General features: G+C 37.8%; 2 protein-coding genes across 2 annotated transcripts; both read right to left on the bottom strand.

Annotated features, from left to right (window-relative positions):
• Positions 1-694: 694 nt before the first annotated feature.
• Positions 695-7,717, bottom strand: LOC103046999 (claudin-18-like). Its single transcript, XM_049466717.1, has 2 exons — positions 7,231-7,717; positions 695-2,876 (listed from the first exon to the last, which is right to left on the bottom strand). Exons 1-2 carry the CDS (start codon positions 7,715-7,717, stop codon positions 1,954-1,956), a joined length of 1,410 nt encoding a protein of 469 aa, XP_049322674.1. The 3' UTR covers positions 695-1,953.
• A 2,877-nt stretch (positions 7,718-10,594) lies between these two features.
• Positions 10,595-16,140, bottom strand: LOC103047609 (claudin-like protein ZF-A89). Its single transcript, XM_049466718.1, has 2 exons — positions 15,585-16,140; positions 10,595-12,266 (listed from the first exon to the last, which is right to left on the bottom strand). The coding sequence occupies exons 1-2, from the start codon at positions 16,067-16,069 to the stop codon at positions 11,702-11,704; spliced, it is 1,050 nt and encodes a 349-aa protein (XP_049322675.1). The 5' UTR covers positions 16,070-16,140; the 3' UTR covers positions 10,595-11,701.
• Between the last annotated feature and the right edge of the window lie 2,669 nt (positions 16,141-18,809).

The raw sequence follows: 18,809 nt of genomic DNA, 5'->3' as shown, positions 1-18,809 counted from the left end.
GAAATGTAGCAGTCAGTGCATCTTAAACAGTTAAATATCCCACAAGAAAACCATTAAAGTTTACATAACAGCATTCCATAAAAATATAAAACCTTATGTTCATCCTTCCATCACTTTGTAGATGTGTAAATGTTTTAAATCAGTAATTGAATTCTAATGTATCTAGAATGTGTTGTATGTGTACATGTGACTTAAATATTGCACTGAGTCACAAAGAAAGATCATAAATAGCTTATAAATCAGTGCTTGAATTCTAATATATCTAGAATGTGTATATGTATATGTGACTAAAATATTAGATCAGATAGAGAGATTAGATAGAGAGACCAAAAAGAAAGATCATAAATAGCTTATTTGATAAAAAAATCTACAGGACTGTGGGTTGGGAGCATTTTTGCTTTCAGCACTAGTCCACCACTAGATGGTAGCATTAGTTCAAATTACGTTTCTTAAAGAGTTTATTTTGCCATTGTGTTCATTTTAGTCATTCTAAATCAGCAAAATGTGATCATGATTTTAGTATAAATAATGGAGATGGAGGTTAGAAAGTTTCTCATAACTCATAACTGAGGCTACACTTTCTGTTTTTTTATTGTATAGAGTTTAATTTATAACCCTTATTACATGATACATTATTATCAAATCTAAATTCTACAAAAGTATTGTCTTAATGATGGAACAAAAAGAACAAAGATGTGCTTAAAAGTATTTTATTAGTTTTGTTTTCAGACAAGAAACATTTAGCATATTCATAGGTTTATTTAAGGTACAAGTACAGAATTGCAGAAGTAAAGAATATGCATCACGTTTTAAACTCCCAAACAATGCAGCGAAACTCTGAAACATTTTGGATCATCAACATCCACACGAAACGCAAACCACTTCCGTGAGTTCAGTCTCTGTTGAACCGGTTTGGCCTACGACTCTCTTTCACTCCTGAGGCCCTGCTTATCATGAAAGGGTAATAGAAGAGGATGAAGACAAAGGGGCTTTTCAGTCCAAATATTGTCCATCTTAACATTTCAAGCAGCCAGTGGCCAGTGAGAGCATTTTATTATTCTTTCAGAGTGACAATTACACTGTGTAAAGGCAGGAATTGTAAGTCATTTATGAGGTATATACTGTATCTACTTGAGCTTAATTCAAAAGTAATATGTAAACAAAATGACAACTAAAGAACTTACAGATATCAAACACAAATAAAAAGGTGACTATTATATACATATATATATATAATTAATATATAATTTTATATATAATTATTTAAAGCGTAGACAACATTACACTCACTCCCTGATTGATATATATATATTTATTTTATATTTATTTATTTTATATATTTTATATTATATTTATATATTTATTTTATATTTACCATTATTCATCTACAGTAAGACAGAACTGATTTGGCTTGACAACACAAAAAAACAATAACTACAATATATTCTAACATATTCTAACTTCATTATTACTACATCTGCTATGCATGGAGCACTACTTTCTATCACAGTGCAATGGACTGAAATGTTGTCTAAATAACAGTAAAAAGTCATTGACTCTGTTGGAAGTCTGTTGTTACCTTTTTGTACATTACTTAAATTATAATAATAAATTAAATGATTCACAATAATTGTACTAAAATTGCATGTTAAAGGCAATCCATCTCTGTGCACCAATCCCAGCATTGCATAAAAATTGCATTAAATGTTATCTAAAAAGTGCCTAGTGCACAAAAACAGTACTACATAGTTCCTAATTTGTATATTTTATTTCAGAATATTGCTAAATCAAGACGAAATTCCAGATGTGGAATTAATTCACAGTGCTTGTTATAAAGAATGTCAAAGTGCATGATTATCCCCTCACACTAGAACCAAACATGTCCAATATGCATCCTACAAAGTCTTAGTGCTTCAATATCTTCTTAGTGCATCTTTTGACCTCAGGTGTAACTCAGATGTAGGTCTGTTCAGGATTTGTTTCAGAAGGAGTCAAGCTTGGATCAGAGCCAGTGTGAAACATCTGGGACTTCTGGGTTGTCGGCCCCTCACTCTGGTCCGACTCTAATGCTGACTTTTCCAAATCAAGTTGTGATTTGGTTGTTGAAGGCTTGCTGGGCTTGGATCCTGCTGAAGCCGGTCTCTCCTGCTGCTGATTGGTTAGTCCTCCATTACTCCACTGAGACCTCATTGATGGTGCGCCATTCTGCATTGCTGACTTGGTGATCCAGACTCGCTGTGAACTTGCAGTGGTAGAACCAGCACGGGACGAGCGTACGATCATGTACTTGACTGATGGACTCTCGTACTCTGGCTTTTGACCACAGGAGGTGCTACAGAGCATGCCCCCACCTAGGAACAGCAACATGGAAGCACCACAGCCGATGTAGACGGCCGCTCCAATCTCCCTGCGCTGGGCATCCAACATCAGAGGGTTGTAAAATGCCTGGACCACGTAGATAGCAGACCAAGACACTGGAATCAAGCAGAGCAGGCCGGCGATGATGAGAACCACACCAGCAGCAGTGGCGACCCGGGCTTTCCTCGCTTCTCCGCTGTGGTCCATGAAGCGAGTGCACTTCCCTCCGATGAAGGCCAGGTTGAGGCCTAGTGCTCCAGTCAAGATGGATGCCACCGTGAGGATCTGAGCAGCCTTCAGGTCAGTGCCGAGTGCCAGCATGGATTCGTAAGGTTTGCACTGAAGATAACCTGTGCTCTGTAATATACAGGTCATCCAGATGCCCTCCCACATGATCTCGGAGGTGACGATGGTCATGCCCACGAAGGCAGTCACTCGCCACATCGGCATGATGCAGCTCAGAATAACCCCGACCCAGCCAAGTAGGGCGAGGGCACTACCCAACATCTGCAAGCGCACTGAAGCCATTTCTCTCTGGATCTCTCTATGCAAACTATAGCAGATGTCCTCAGAGTTATTTGCACTCCGCTTTGCCTATCTACTCTACTGAGCAGCAGTTACACAGAACCTTATATACCTTCCTTCCTCGTACTGTGACGCCTTTCTATCTGCTACACCATTCTTTTCCCCCTCTCTCTTTCTCTTTCCCTCTCTCTCTCTCTCTCTCTCTCTCTCTCTCTCGCTTTCTCTCTAACCCTATCTATCACACAGACACGCTCCTACTGAAGCTGTGCATCTTCTTCACTGGGTAATTCTAGTTCCATCTGTGTTCTCTAAAACACACCCTTTCCTGTCACCAGCAGAGTGTCCAGGTGGGTTTAAGCTGATTAAGCACTTACACCAAACTGCAGAGAAAAGGAATGAGAGAGGAGGTGCATGCTCCTAAACAAACCAAGCCTCCATCAGTCTAAACTTACACATTACCAGCCAAACCAGATTTTTGTTCAAGCTGTGGACAATGCCAGTGGGTCGTGTAGACTTGAGGGGGGGAGGGTCATTGTTTTTTCTCTTCATACAGCAGTTGTAGTTGTTGTCAGTTCCCACACTTATTATCCAGTAGTCATATAAATTGAACTTTAATTGTTAGTATAATCAGTATTACCAGTATTACTTTAAGATACATCTTGGGATACATACTGTTTCTCTAAAATGGTGTAGTGTTTTTCATTCTGTTTGTCACCTTTCCAGAAGGGAGTTAATGTAAAGAAAGTTACATGTATAAACAGGGTATCTGCAGTTTGTTAAAAAGTGTCTTAAATTTCTTAAAAAAACACCTCAGTTCTCCCAAAGTTTATAAAAATGTCAAACACATTAACATTAGATAAAATTCTATTTTATTTTCCCTAAAATTTAATATATTAATCTAAACTTAGCTAGTTCACTGGTGATTTAATGGCAAAACTAAATTAGGACAATACTATAGACATAGGTAAGTGTAAATTTGATTAAACCGGTTGGATAACCCCAATTTTCATTGTAAGAACAGTTGGTTAAAATATTGGTAAAGTCTGTAAACTTAGTGATATTTTGATATTAAAATCTTACATTTTCATTAAAATGCCTTATATTTAATTCCCCGATACCTGCAGATATTCGGGCAAAGAAATGTATTAATTTAATCTAAACTTATTGAAACATTGTTGCAGTTTTTTTTTGACAAGGACTAAACCAACCTAGTCTCAGACTATTCATTATTTTGAATGGAGATTTTCAATTGGAAGAAAAAAAATGTATACGACTAAATGTAACCCCTGTCGAGAAACCAGATGAACAATGTAATCTACAGATGAGTTTTCACTGATAAATTAATAGATACCTTTAAATGAATCTGTACAAGCTTTGAGATATTATCTTGTGAGTGAGGCTAAGCTTTGGCCAGAGTTCCCATGGCAACGCGACATGAATAATCAGATTTCAAGCAAGACCTGATAGTGGGAGCCGGATGGAAAAGATATACCATTTCTGATATTTAAATGCAGGCATTTAAACTTTTTTTTGGTCCACAGTGTCACGTTGGTACTGGGAATACATCACAGAAGGCATTACCACCCACAGTGGACGGCGGCGTGGGTGTTAATGATGGCTTGATTTCTCTGTGTGAGTTCTCTAGCTGTTAGAGGATATAACAAAATTCTAACAAAAAACTAAATGGGAGTTTCTGTCCCATTTAGCATGTCACTGTATTAAAGGATCATGCTAACCTACATTACATATTACAGTTGGATAATGAATAAAATAAAGAGGCAAACATCAGACTACCTATGCATTCTACCTATGTAGCATGTGAAGAATGTGAAGAAAACAAAAGAGAGAGAGAAAGAAAGAGGGTGTGGTCTCTCACATCTGGGTTTTTTTTTCTGAGTTCAACTGAGAGATTCTGTCCTTTTATCTTTTTTCTGTACAAATTGTTATCTTTTAGCTTTTACACAAGAGCTGATCTCATCAGAGACGGTGGTCTAACCAGCAAATCCAGTGTGCCCTATGTTAACCTTCCCTGACGTAAGGGGTTAAACAGGGCAGATACATTTTAAACCAAGTGACAGAATGCAAAGATTTATTTTATTTCATAAATTCACCTACAACTCTAGCTTTCTTTTAATATGTACTTATTTTGGAACATTTCTCTTGATCAGTTCATCCTAAAATGACACAATGCAAAGAACATCTACCAGATTGTAATGATTTCAGATTAAATGTAAATGCAAATTCTGCTCTAAGGTCACAAACACGGCCCTGTTCTCTTAGGGAAGCGTCTTAGATCAGTGATAATTATAATTTATTTTTTGCATAAGCTGCATTATTAGCCCAACCAATATACTGTAGATACAAGCTTCCAGTTTCCTTTTCTGTGCATCAGTGAGAGTCTGGTTATAAAAGTTCCTCACGATGACGTCTGTGGTCCATACTGTACAAACTTACTGTACAACAGAAAAGCACCAGCCTCTACACTCTAAAAAAACAGAGGTACGATATGAGTACTTTTTTGTACTCAAAGGTACACTCTTTATAACTGTACCCTCAAAGGTACAATATTGGTCTTTACAGGGTCAGATTTGTTCCCTTTGAAGCACAAAGTAATTTCTAACAGCAATAAGTACAGATTTGTACCATTTAACCTGCAGCCAAAAGGTACATTCAGTATTCTGTATCACTGCACTAATAAACAAGATATATTCTAATTGCACATTTTTCATTTGAAAACCAGACAATTTTGGATCATCAAGTTTTTGACACATATTTAGTTGACGATAATGTTTATAATCTTTACTGGCACAAAAACAAAGGTACAAAAAACGACTGAAAGGTACTTTTTTGTACCTCAATATAAGGTACAGCCCCAGCGACAAGCTTTGTACTCTTTTAGATACAAATCTGTACTTACTTTTCTTAGTGTTTTGAACTGGATCGGCTGCTATCAGATCAGAGATAAAGATTCTGACCGTTGTCCAACCCTGACGTGGAAAATATTTTATCATATTATGTCACCAGTGTCCCATATCTTCGTGAGCCTCGTCATGTGAAAAGCAGAAAATGTTGAAGATTGATAAAAGAAAGTACAAAGAGGGGTTCACAATTATGCTTTAATGATTGTCATAATTACTGTTAAGATAATAGCTTAGTGATTCCTGTAGATATCAGAAGATACAATGATTTAAAGCATATTTCAGTACACTTTTACATTTCCATCTCATTTAGACAAAGAATGTAGTATGTGTTTAAAAACAATGATTCAGTTTAACAAAAAAAAATCGTATTTCGTATAATCGTAAAATTACAGTATGTGCATTTATGTGCACTTGACAAAAGCATCTTTGCAGACAGCAATTTAGTAATTAAACACATACATATTGTCACTCTCCAAAGAAAACATATATCACCAAAACTTTCAGTAACTTTCAGTGCAAGTTAATGTCCATGTACATTTTGTATTCAACTTTCAGTAACTTTCAGTGCAAGTTAATGTCCATGTACATTTTGTATTCAACTTCATTTCTATAAAAATAATTTCCATATAAAATAATGTGTAGCAAATTAATAAACACTAAATATTCTTTGGACAGTGACACTGCACAAACATATGCAAACATATACAGTTTTTGAACACCCCTATTCAAATTAGTCATTGTGTAAATAGGTTAACAATCTTATACAAGAAAAAACAAACTTAAATATAATGTTTTATTCTGTAAATTTCTGTTTACTTCATAAATGTATCATATTGGTAAAACAAATAAACAAGAACACATGAAAATGTACTATAAAATAATTTTTTTAAATGTTACATTTTATGTTTCACATTTCATTTTATATTTTATATTATTCCAACATCTTACGCATATATGTGTCACAGAGAATCATCAAAGCTGACCAGGGATGCTCAAATATTTTCGATAGATTAAACATGTACATGTAAAACACGTATCAAAAATGATAGATTTTAATATAAATAGCTTCAAAGTAAATGCTTCCCTTCTCCTCTGTTCCTTCTTGGCCAGCAAGACATCCAAGTCATTTAAGCTTACTCACAAGTGACAGACTTAAATATCAGACATCGGACAGTCATAAATTCTTCTTTGATTAAACTGTCCTCTGCTTAAATCAGTATACTTCTTCAGCCCAGTGGCCAAATGTTACACAGATATCCTCTTCATACGTAGGCTTTGCTGCTGTCCACAGATCTGGCGGTCTTGGCTGGAGTATATCTTACATTATAGGCTGCATTAGGATCTTCTTCATTTGGTGGGCACGAACTGCAGAGAAGACCTCCACCGATGAAGAGTGCGGCAGCACTCGCCCAACCGATGTAGATACAAGCTCCCAGTTCCCTTCTCTGAGCATCGATGAGAGTCGGGTTGTAAAAATTCCTGATGATGACGTCGGTGGTCCAGCACACTGGAACTAGAATAAGAAAGCCTGAGATGATGAAAATGATGCCACTCGTGATAGCAACCTTAGCCTTGGAGTTTTCGTCCTCTATGAAGTTGGTACACTTCCCGCCACATGTTGAAAGGATGATTCCAAAGATTCCAACGACCAAGGAGATGACCACCAGGGCACGAGCTGCTTGTAGATCCTGAGGAAGAGCGAGGAGGGAGTCATAGACCTTACACTGCATCTGGCCTGTGCTTTGAGCCACACAGTCCATCCACAAGCCTTCCCAGTACACCTGGGAAGTCACAATGTTGGAGCCAATGAAAGCTGACATCTTCCACATTGGCAAACCGCAGACGACAGCAGTTCCGATAAACCCAATCATGGCCAGAATGATGCCCAACATCTGGCGTTTGGTTGACACCATTTTCAGGCTTGCTTTGCGAGAGTAACCTTAAGCAGAAACCAAAGCTTGTTTGCTCTCTGTGTGTCTCAGTCAGAGAATGACAGAGAGTGACAATCCTATACTTACTGACCCCACTTTATATTCTCTAGGTCAAAAAACAATAGGGAGGAGTCTGTGTCCTCATCCTTGTCTGAAACACTGAAACCAGTTTTACGTTTTTCAAGTCCGACCTGATTCTTGTAACAACTGACCAAGAGCCCAGTTGTTACAAGAAAAAAAAAAGGCTCACCGGAAATGCCAAACAAGTTTAAGAAGAAAAGAAAAAAAAATGCATACTGCAACCTTTAGCCTGAATGTTGCTACTGCAGAGATTTGCCAACAGATTACAAATTACGGATTACAGATTGGGGCAGTTTCACTTTATAGGTTGTACTTTTTTCTTTTTTCATTTTATCAAATTGAAATAATATGTCCAGTTTTTCACATATTCATTAAATTGACTTGATTTCTATTTTTGCATAATGTTCATATAAGCAAAATACAATACAATACAGAATATTACATTAACATAATCACTGGCAAGAGTACATGCTTAAAATCAAGCTTATTCAAAAACTCTTTTGTCTGTAAATAGAAGCACGAAGACTCAAAGAACCTTGTGAATCCCATTTTGCTGGGGGCAAACGGAGGTGGAGTGGGTTGTTATTATGTTTCACTACATCTCTTCTAAAGGGGTGAGTGTAGGTTCAGGAGTTAACTTTAGGACGTCTTTCTTGCTTTCAGGTAAAAGCAGAAAACCGAAGTTGCCATGGCTACAGACAGGCACTTTCCACACATTCCATTACTTTCTTTAAAACACTGAAGATAAATGATATAACTTAATATAAAATATTACTGGATTATTTTGCAGTTGAGTAGACTTTTTTGCTAACTCCCTAAATTGCTTGGTTTTATTGGCCACCGCCCCCTTCATCCTAATTACAGTGGGACAGGAAGTGGGGAGTAGGGAGTGGAATGAGATTGGGTGTGTATGTGAAACAAAATCTCCGGGTGCGTTTGAGATTTCTAGTTCTGGATTTGCCACCATTGATATAAAAATGATAAATGTAGTATAAACTGCCTGGCCAAAAAAGGTCACAAACTCTAAATTTTAATTGGACCGCTTTTAGCTTTGATTGCAGCACACATTCACTGTGGCATTGTTACGATAAGCTTCTGCAACGTCACAAGATTCATTTCAATCCAGTATTGCATTAATTTTTCCACCAAGATCTTGCAGCAGCATTGATGATGGTAGAGTCTGTCCATCCAGCACATCCCAAAGATTCTCAATGAGGTTAAGATCTGGACTCTGTGGTAAACAATCCATGTGTGAAAATGATGATCTCATGCTCCCTGAATCACTCTTTCACAATTCCAGCCCCATGAATCCTGACATTGTCATCTTGGAATATGGCCGCGTCATCAGGGAAGAAAAAATCCATTGATGGAATAACCTGGTCTATATTCAGTATATTCAGATAGTCAGCTGACCTCATTCTTTCAGCACATACTGTTGCTCTACCTAAACCTGCAGACCAACTGCAGCATCAACCCCACATCATTTACTTACTTAAATCCAGGTGGCTTGTCCAGGCAGTGTATTTGTCATTGTACTCCTTGCATAGTTGTAGTTGAATGGAAGAAGGCAATTAAACACCTGTTTTTATTTCATTATTAATAAAATTGAATTTTATCTTGTAAAACAGGACTGGGAACATGGTCTGATCATGGTCTGTAATCATGTGTCCTGTGTAAAGCAACCCTCTTGGTAATGATGCATGATATGTTTTTGTACCCACACTCACAAAAATATTTTGCATTTAACATCCAGCTTGTTTAGGACGATACTGATGTAAACAGATTGGGGCAGTTTCATAGAAAAATCTAGTTTTAGAAACAATATCCCTTTCAGACCTGAGATATGTGCCAGTAAAGGAAGAACATAACTAATAACACTGTTTTCTGTCTGTTATGCAAACAAAAGAAAGACTCAAATATTCAAATATAAAATCTATATTAATATTAAATCCAATTAACTAAAATATGTAACTATTTTTTACATCTATTGGACTGGAACCCTGTGCTTAACATTTTTATTTTAGATTTAATATTGACCTTTTTGTGAATATTACATCTAAAATAAAAATGTTCAGCATAGGTTTCCAATCCAATAGATCCCTAAACACTAAAATAAAAATGATAAAAAGATTAAAAATTGCATACAATTAGTAAAATTTAGCTCTTTTAATTTACCACTTTGGCTCTAGTGCAGTTTTTTTTTCCAGTGCAGTAGGCGGGGCTAAGCTATTGTTTAATTGGCTTAGAAACCTTTTAATTGGCTTGTTATTAGTCTATTCTGATTAACAACAAGTCTTAATTAGTGTTATGTGCAACAAAACATTTGAAAAAATAAGTAAATACATCATGTCTATTGTAATGGACACAGAGTCTGAAAGGGATATTTTCTGTTCAATATAAAGCCCTATTCAAAAGGCTGTGTAGTTCAAAAATAGGCTTAAGTCCTGCTATAACTGTCTAAAAAACTTTAAACAACGATTACATCCTATTAAAAAATAGATCAAGTGTGATATGGCAAATTCTACTCTTGATCATTCTCAGAATTTGGTAGGATCTGGTTTTGCTGGTTTGACAAAACTGGTTTAGCTGAGTTTGGCAGCTTCAATCCAACTAGCAGAATACGTTTATATGTGTTAATTTATTTATAACACTGTATCATATATTGCCATTTCTCTCTATGATATGAGAGTGAAATATGTGTTTTTGGGCTGTGGCTCTTCTTATATATTGTGTTAACAGCTGAATAACTGACAAACTGCAGACATAAATTGATAAACATTTTAGTTGTTCATTGTAAATATTTGGTTTTTATTGTACATTCAAAAAATTACAACAATTACAAGCGATTCCAGATATAAAGAACATAGTCAAGTACATTAATATATAGTGCTGATCATACAAAACAGTGTATTTAGTTTTGTTGTTCACAGCAAAGAGGGTCAATCTCCCTATATATATTTTTTTCAAAATGCAAATGCTTATTTGGCATTTGGCAAAATACAGTGCCTCTTTATACAGAGACCTTGTAGGTTATAATAAATTGCATAAGTGGATGACTGTTCATTTGTTGTATTTTTCTAGCTAGGACATAGAAAATATTACAACCCCCTAAGATTTTGGCTTATTTTATCTTAAAAACTTTTTATGTTTTAAACTCTTAGAATTTATATTGCATCATGTTGAAAGGTTGAAGGTCACCTCTACTCTGGAAGTTTTCAATTACAAATTTGTGGGGTATTTATATATAATTTCTAAGTTACGAGCTTCTTTTAGCCACAATTCTAACAGCTCTAAGCACAATGTGTATTTTTATTGACTGTCAAACACTGACATTCATGTATTAACAAAGAATACAAAATAGATATTTAGTCCACATAAAATACATCTATTTATAACATTTATAAAAAATATATCTAAATGTTCAGTCCTTGGCAATATTTTGCACTATATACACTAACATAGTCATCATGGAGCGTCAAAAGTGAAAAATATTTTTGAATCTGAATTTGTATATATAATTGCATTCACACAGCATTTAGTCATTTTGAAATATTTTAAGGTGTAATTCATTTTTTGGGAAGCCAGAAAATTTTACATTTGGCCTAAATGTATATTTCTTAATTCTGAATCAAAGAGATTTGAATTTAAAAATTATGAATGATACCATAAAATATGTCAAATTTACTTAAATGCCCTGTCATTTCAATTCAAATATACAAAGTTACATTTTAAGCTCCATAAATAAGTTTCCTTCAGTGCAATATCAACATTCTGAAACTGCAAATCTTCACAGTTTTTCTGTTCTTCCATAATCCATCCAGGTCTGCAGGGAAGAACATCCCTCTGCATCCACAGCTTGAAGAACCTCCCTCTGTTCTAGTATTATCAGCAGCTGCTCGAATATGAGCTGATGAATATGCTGCCGCCCACGACCAGGAGGAAACCTGCTGCCCATCCCACGTAGATGGAGGCCCCCAGCTCTCCTTTAGTGGCCAGTGTAGCTAGAGGACTGTAGAAGTTCACGATGATGGTGTACGCTGACCAGCTCACAGCTATCAGGCACACCAGCCCCGCAATGATGTAGCCCACCCCGGCTACTATTCCGATCTTTGCTTTGGAGTGGTGGTCCTCGCGGTAGAAGTTAGTACAGCTGGCTCCAACCACGGTTAAAGCGATGGCGACCACAGCAACGGCAATGGAGACGCAGATCAAGGCTCGAGCTGCCTGGAGGTTCTGAGGCAGAGCCAGAATAGAGTCATACACCTTGCACTGCATCTGCCCGGTGCTCTGCATCACACAGTTCATCCACAAGCCCTCCCAGAACACCTGGGCTGTCACGATGTTGGCTCCCACGAACGCTGACACCTTCCACATGGGCAGGGCGCAGATCAGGATGGTGCCCAGGAAGCCGATAACGGCCAGGAAGACTGCCAAGAGTTGTCTTCCCATGCTTTACCAAAGGCTCAGCCCAAGTCCAAAACCATACCAGATCAATACGAGCAGCGGTGCAAGTCAAACGCAGGAAAAATCATTTGAAAAGTCAACATGCTGCGATGCAAATATGTTTTGAAGAGCGGTAGAGAAGGAAGGGGTGGAGATTACCTTTTACAGGACTCAGGTTTCCTGCTTGGCTTGATTCTTTGTTTTCTTTGAGAAGGAGAGAGAGCGCAAATGACTGAGAGTGTGGAAGAGAAAGAGAGAGAGAGGGAAAGAGAAAGAAAGAGAGAGAGAGTGTGAGAGAGAGAGAGAGAGAGAGAGAGAGAGAGAGAGATAGTGGTCAAGCAAGTATGTGTGCACTAGAAAGAGTGATCAGTAGAGCAGCACTGTGAGGGGTGGTTACGGCTCAGAAAGAAAAGACCTCATTGTTCTGCTGCAGAACAGGTATCAAAATTCCTCTTGCAGTGTTACTGAGAACCCAAAATCACAAAACTGGGTTAGGAGTTGCCTACAACACAAAGACAACACAACTACGAAGACAGTTTAGCCCGTACATTTTGTACAAAAGCAAACACACTCAAATACTGCTCCTTCAACCATTGATTAATCCAGTAGACATGTTGCCACAGCACTGACGGTAAACTGTGTCCTGGTGACTGATAAGGAAAAGCATTCATGTTTGTTCAAATTAGCTCAAACAAACATGGACTTTCATTTATGGCAACATTTGGCTACGTTTTACATCAACGTGTGATTTTACCACTTGGTACAACAACATTTCTTGAAGTTTTCCCAACAGAAATTAACAAATCAAATACTCAGACAATAAAGAAAAAAAAGAAAAAAAGATGGTTAAATGTGGTTCAATCATTTTATTTAGAATGTCTAGAGCATTCAGGCTCAAAAAAAGTTAACAACACAGCTATCCTTCATAGCATTTTTTATAGCACTAACGCATTAAAAAACCCAAAGGTCAACAATTCATTACAGGCTGAGTCCTTAAGTCCTTAAGGCTCGGAAATCCTTAATTAGCTGAACAAGGTAGAACTCTAGAGTAATTGTTGGTGGCTTTGTACTGTAGAATCATGATTGACTACTAGTAGTCAATTCTCATATACATCAGACAGCAATGAGCTTAACAGTGTGTGAACCAAGGACAACTGTCAGATGTTAAAGATGCCAGCACTAAAAACCATAGACATTATGTAGGAAGTTATACTTCTGAACATTTTATTTAGCAATTTGAGCATTTTCTGGTTGAAAATTTAAGTGTTGTGTTTATTAAACCTCCTTAAAGGTCACCTTCTGCGAAAATCCGATTTTTCTTGTTTTTTGTGGAATACAGTAGGTCTCTCAGAGTTGAATGTGTACACCTGCACATTAAACTGTTTTGCAGCCCCCATTGTCTGCAGGAGCTAAGCAAAGAAATCCCCCCTCCCCCCCTCCGAAAAACGGGTGAATTTTGAATGATCTTTCTGCCTACGTAGGCAGAAACTCACAGACCAGCCCACCTTGGCTCGAGAAACTCCCAGAGGCGGAGCTGAAGCGACGCAACATCACCGCTCATCAGTTAGGAGGTGGGAGGCAGTGAGCGGCAGAGCGGTGGAGGGGCGTCGCAGTGCTCCTAGCCAATCAGAGGAGAGATATTTGCATTCTGTTTGCATGTATGAATATTCATGAGCAAAGCTTATGAATATATCATTTTGGACACACCCCTAAAACAGTCCATTAAAAAAGAGCTATACAGAGACACCTGAGCACTTTTTTTTACAAAAACGGCTCACATGTCATTCATTCATACTAGAGACCACAACTAGACATTTTAAAATGAAAGAAAAAACGACGGAAGGTGACCTTTAAGTTTCAGATTTAGCAGTTTGCATTGTAATGTTTCTTATTAGTGGCAAACTAAGTAGATTCCATGCTTTAACAAACCCACTGCAAATTTAAAAGGGCTTGTTAGCTGAATCAGCTGTGTTCGGAGAAAGATAAGCAAGGTTCCTACAGGAGCGTTTTTAAGCAACACCACTGCATATTGAGATGTACACAGAGATGATTAGTGTTTTGTGTATTTTAGTGCTTTTCCTGCTTTAAACACACCCACTAACTCTATAATGGGCTGTTGAGATGATTAGTTAAATCAGGTGTGGTGGGAGCAGGCAAACTCCAAATAATGAGAGCAATGGGCTTTCAGGACACACTTTTCAATTTGTCTCAAACTGACTGGTGTTTAAAAGGTCAACAGTACTCCAATAATACAGTTCCTCATTTAGACTTTTTTTTTTTAAATGCTTGCATCTATAAAGCACAAGACAAAACCGACATGTTAAGTGTCAGAGTAAGCAAGAGAGACCATGGACCAGCTATGTTTGCCAATTACCCTGCTCCAACTTACCTACTAAACCAATCCATTAAAACAGGTAACACTGAATTGGGTGTGCCAGACAGACAAGGCACCAGGAAACTTGCTCTCCCAGGACCTTATGTAAAATACTTCATACCTTCCCCAATCAGTTTGTTTGGAACAGAAGTTTAAAAATGTTAAAGCTGACGTTATTGCAATAGTAAAATTTACCCGCTTATTTAGACTTAATATACTCTTTAAAAGCATTTATGAACAAGGCAAACACCAATGCAATTTTTTTTTTGCATTTTTTTTTAATGCAGGTGTTGGTAAGAGAAGCAAAATTTGCCAGTTTCCCCTGCCCTAAGCAGATCTAGATCTGTCCATCAGACACATCAAGTCAGGTGTGCTGAGTGGGGAAAAAAAGCACTACTAAAAATTCAACCACATCAGTTGGTTTGGAATTTCCTGAAACCTTACTGAAAAATACTGCAATAGTGCTTACATTTAACAAGGGGAGAATCCCTCAAATGAATGAGCGGGCAGAAAGAACCAGAGATCAAACATATGTTAATTTCCCCTTTAAATAGACCTACTCAGCCAAATCTGTTAAAACACCTTGAATCAGGTGAATCGCAGTACCTGCCCCATCTGGTCCAACTGAACTAAAAAGATCACGAGAAATTACTTTTTAAAATCATAATTTATTACATAAAACAAGTCAAAAATTTAAAAATAAAGACTTAAGTCTACAAATCAGCAAATAAGGATTGAGAGAGTCTGTTCGGTCACTGGGTTAATCGCAGTTCATCGTTGTTCAGTCTATAAGGTCTAGCCTACACGTAGGCTCCGGTGCTGGGCGCTGCGGATCTGGGCGCGGTGTATTTGGCGGTGTAGCGGCGGTTCTCGTTCTGCGGGCAGCGGCAGCAGTGCAGCGCGCCTCCCAGGAGCAGCAGGGCCGCGGCCCCCCAGCCGATGAAGAGCGACGCCCCCAGCTCGCGCCTCTGCGCGTCCGTCACCTGCGGGTTGTAGAAGTCGGTGATGACGGTGTTGGCCGACCAGGAGACCGGGATGAGGCACAGCACGCCGGCCACCACCAGGCACACGCCGGCCGTCACGGACACCCGCGCCTTGGCCGTGTCGTCCTCCACGCAGTTGGTGCAGTCCCCGCCGGCGGCCGCGAGCGCGAGCCCCACCAGCGCCACCAGGATAGCGATCACCACCAGAGCGCGCGCGGCCTGCAGGTCCCGTGGCAGCGCGAGCATGGAGTCGTAGACCTTGCACTGCGCCTGGCCCGTACTCTGCATCACGCAGTTCATCCACAAGCCCTCCCAGAAGGTCTGCGCGGTCACGATGTTCTGCCCGATGAACGCCGTCACCTTCCACATGGGGAGCGCGCACGCCGTGATCACTCCGATCCAGCCGAGCAGCGCGAGCGCGAAACCAAGGATCTGCATGCCTGAGCCAGCCATAGCTTCTTCAACCGGTACACTGCGGGATACTACACGAGCAACCAAACAGACGCATAAACACAAGGCTACCTGAAGCCGCTTTTATACACCTCACGATCACTTACACCTGCAGACTGATCGTTAGGCCTAATTGCAACACGTGCCTTCAATTAGCAACAATCGGAGCATATTGTCTGGCCCAAACTCATTTCTCTTTTGCACCCTTACCCCTTGTTTTCTAAGTTAACCGTTCCCCTTGGAACAGAGTTACAAGGAGAAGGGGCGAAGTCCTCACCCATAGAATTGGGAAAAGCCTTCAAACACAGCTCTGGGAAAAAAATTAAGAGAACACCTCAGTTTCTCTGATTGTGCTATTTATGATATGTTTGAGTAAAATGAACATTGTTGTTTTATTCTATAAACTCCAAACAACATTTCTCCCAAATTCCAAATAAAATATTGTCATTTAGAGCATTTATTTGCAGAAAATGAGAAATGGCTGAATTAACAAAACAAAGACACAGAGCTTTCAGACCTCAAATAAGGCAAAGAAAACAAGTTCATATTCACAAAGTTTTAATAGTTCTTAAATCAATGTTTGGTGGAATAACCCTGTTTTTTTAATCACAGTGTTTATGCTTCTTGCCATGTTCTCCTTCACCAGTCTTACACACTGCTTTTGGTTTACTTCATGCCACTGCTACCAGTCCATGAACCTGATCTCACAATGGTGTGAATGAACAGTGTGCATGTACAAATCATTGCTTTAATTCTCCTCATTGGTATGCAAAATCCTCCAGGAGTTTAACAAGGTGATCCAAGCCATTCCTCAGTAGCAACTTCAGATTTTGTATACAAATAATTGAATGCATTTTGCCTGATCTGTAGACAATAATACACTCACTATATTTACTGGTAATTTTACGTGGAAATCAGATATGGGAAAAACTGCATGTTTTTCCCAAAGGAGAATGTAAGAAACTTTACAAGCAAATTTATATATACACCTCAGGATAAAATAAGAGATCACTTAAAAAGGATTAGTTTCTTTGATTTTACCACATTAAGAAACCTCTGGAATATAATCAAGAGGAAGATGGATGATCACAAGCCATCAAATCAAGCTGACCTGCTTGAATTTTTACACCAGGAGTGGCATAAAGTTACCCAAAAGCAGTGTGTAAGACTGGTGGAGGAGAACATGCCAAGATGCATGAAAACTCTGATTAAAAACCAGGGTTCTTCCATCAAATTTTGATTTCTGAACTCTTAAAACTTGTTTTCTTTGCATTATTTGAGGTCTAAAGGCTCTGCATTTTTTTGGAATTTTGGGAGAAATGTTGTCTGTAGTTTATAAAATAAAACAACAATGTTCATTTTACTCAAACATAAATAGCAAAATCATAGAAACTGATTCAGAAACTGAAGTGGTCTCTTTATTTTTTCCAGAGATGTGTATACATGGTTTGATGCACATATGTGAGTATTGAAGCCTGCAGTTTGTACAGTGTAGAGCTAAGTTTTATATCGTTATTCATGTTGTTTGTTTTAATTACCTTTCATTTATTTTTTAGCAGCTTAGCTAGCTTTGTGGTAAAACTGAACACATTGCACACCTAGCATGTCTCGCTCAATCTAAACTAGTTTTAGAGAATTAGAGCTTAAATTTCAGATGTTCAAGCATTTACACAAAAAGAGAACACAAAACCATCCAAAATGGACTCTTTCTGTTAGCACTCTATAGTTATTAGCGTGCCTCAGTGGGTTTCATTCTTCGGGTCGGATCGTTCAGAAAAGTTCAGTAGGTAATTTATTTAGCAGTTTTATTTATTTAAATATATATATTTCTTAATAAAATGTAAAAATCAGTATCTTAGCTTTACCCTAGCCTGTACGTTTGCATTAACACCACATTATTTATCATTTTTTCTGGCTTTTAAACTGAACTCAGTTACGTTTTCACATAAAATTCACACAAAAAAGCTTTTAGTTATTCCTTATGGTTACTATTACTATTAGCCTCTGCTGTGCTCCTGTTGCACTTCACAAGGGTGACCATCTGCACCAAACTGTGTGTATTTCTATACTTTTAAATTTTTGCAAAGCTTTTCAACACATTAAACACTAATGTGAGTGATAATTTGTAGTTTAGCGCCTAAACATCTGTAGTAAAAAATATTTTTTTAGCAAATGTGCATGTTAAAGATTAAGTCCATGTTTTCAAAAACAGAATGCGGTCACGTGGTATGCTTGCAGTTACAGATAAGCAACATAAATAACATGAAAAATACATTTACCACAGCTTTAGTCTGTCTGAGCGGAAGCTCCATCCACAACACGCTTGGTTTAGAAACCTGGCTGTATAATCTACAGCTGCAGATCTTTGGTAACATCCTTTTTTTCATATTTCCTCTGAGACCTTTAGAAAAAATACAGAATGTTTTTTTCCGGCAGTTTGTGTTTCCTATAAGCGAAACACACAGTTTATAGAATTACTGTATTTACATCACTTTCTTAAAGAAAAATAAAGCAAAAAATGACTTAATTATGAGTAAACTGTCAATTCATAAGAAATATAGATCCTTAATATTAATATTTCCAAGTACTGTTGTTATAAATGTACTGTTGTTTTCTACTTATTCACACATTCTTTTTGACAAACACATTCAATATTTTAGTATAAAATATGTAACTACTGCTCACAATCAAGCAAGTTGTTTTTTTTATTATTTACAACATAGTCAAGAATAACTGAGCCACA

Source organism: Astyanax mexicanus, chromosome 17, assembly GCF_023375975.1.
Source record: "Astyanax mexicanus isolate ESR-SI-001 chromosome 17, AstMex3_surface, whole genome shotgun sequence".
In the NCBI taxonomy this organism is placed as follows: domain Eukaryota; kingdom Metazoa; phylum Chordata; class Actinopteri; order Characiformes; family Acestrorhamphidae; genus Astyanax; species Astyanax mexicanus.
This window is presented reverse-complemented; position numbering and strand designations above follow the sequence as displayed.

Bases quoted from the DNA above. Each gene is read 5' to 3' on its own strand.
- LOC103046999 (XM_049466717.1), bottom strand. From the start codon at position 7,717: ATGGTGTCAACCAAACGCCAGATGTTGGGCATCATTCTGGCCATGATT. The intron at 2,877-7,230 runs GTATCTACATCG...AAATGGCTTCAG, and splicing joins GAGAAGGGAACTGGGAGCTT to TGCGCTTGCAGATGTTGGGT.
- LOC103047609 (XM_049466718.1), bottom strand. From the start codon at position 16,069: ATGGCTGGCTCAGGCATGCAGATCCTTGGTTTCGCGCTCGCGCTGCTC. The intron at 12,267-15,584 runs GTCGCTCTTCAT...CCTTTGGTAAAG, and splicing joins CAGAGGCGCGAGCTGGGGGC to CATGGGAAGACAACTCTTGG.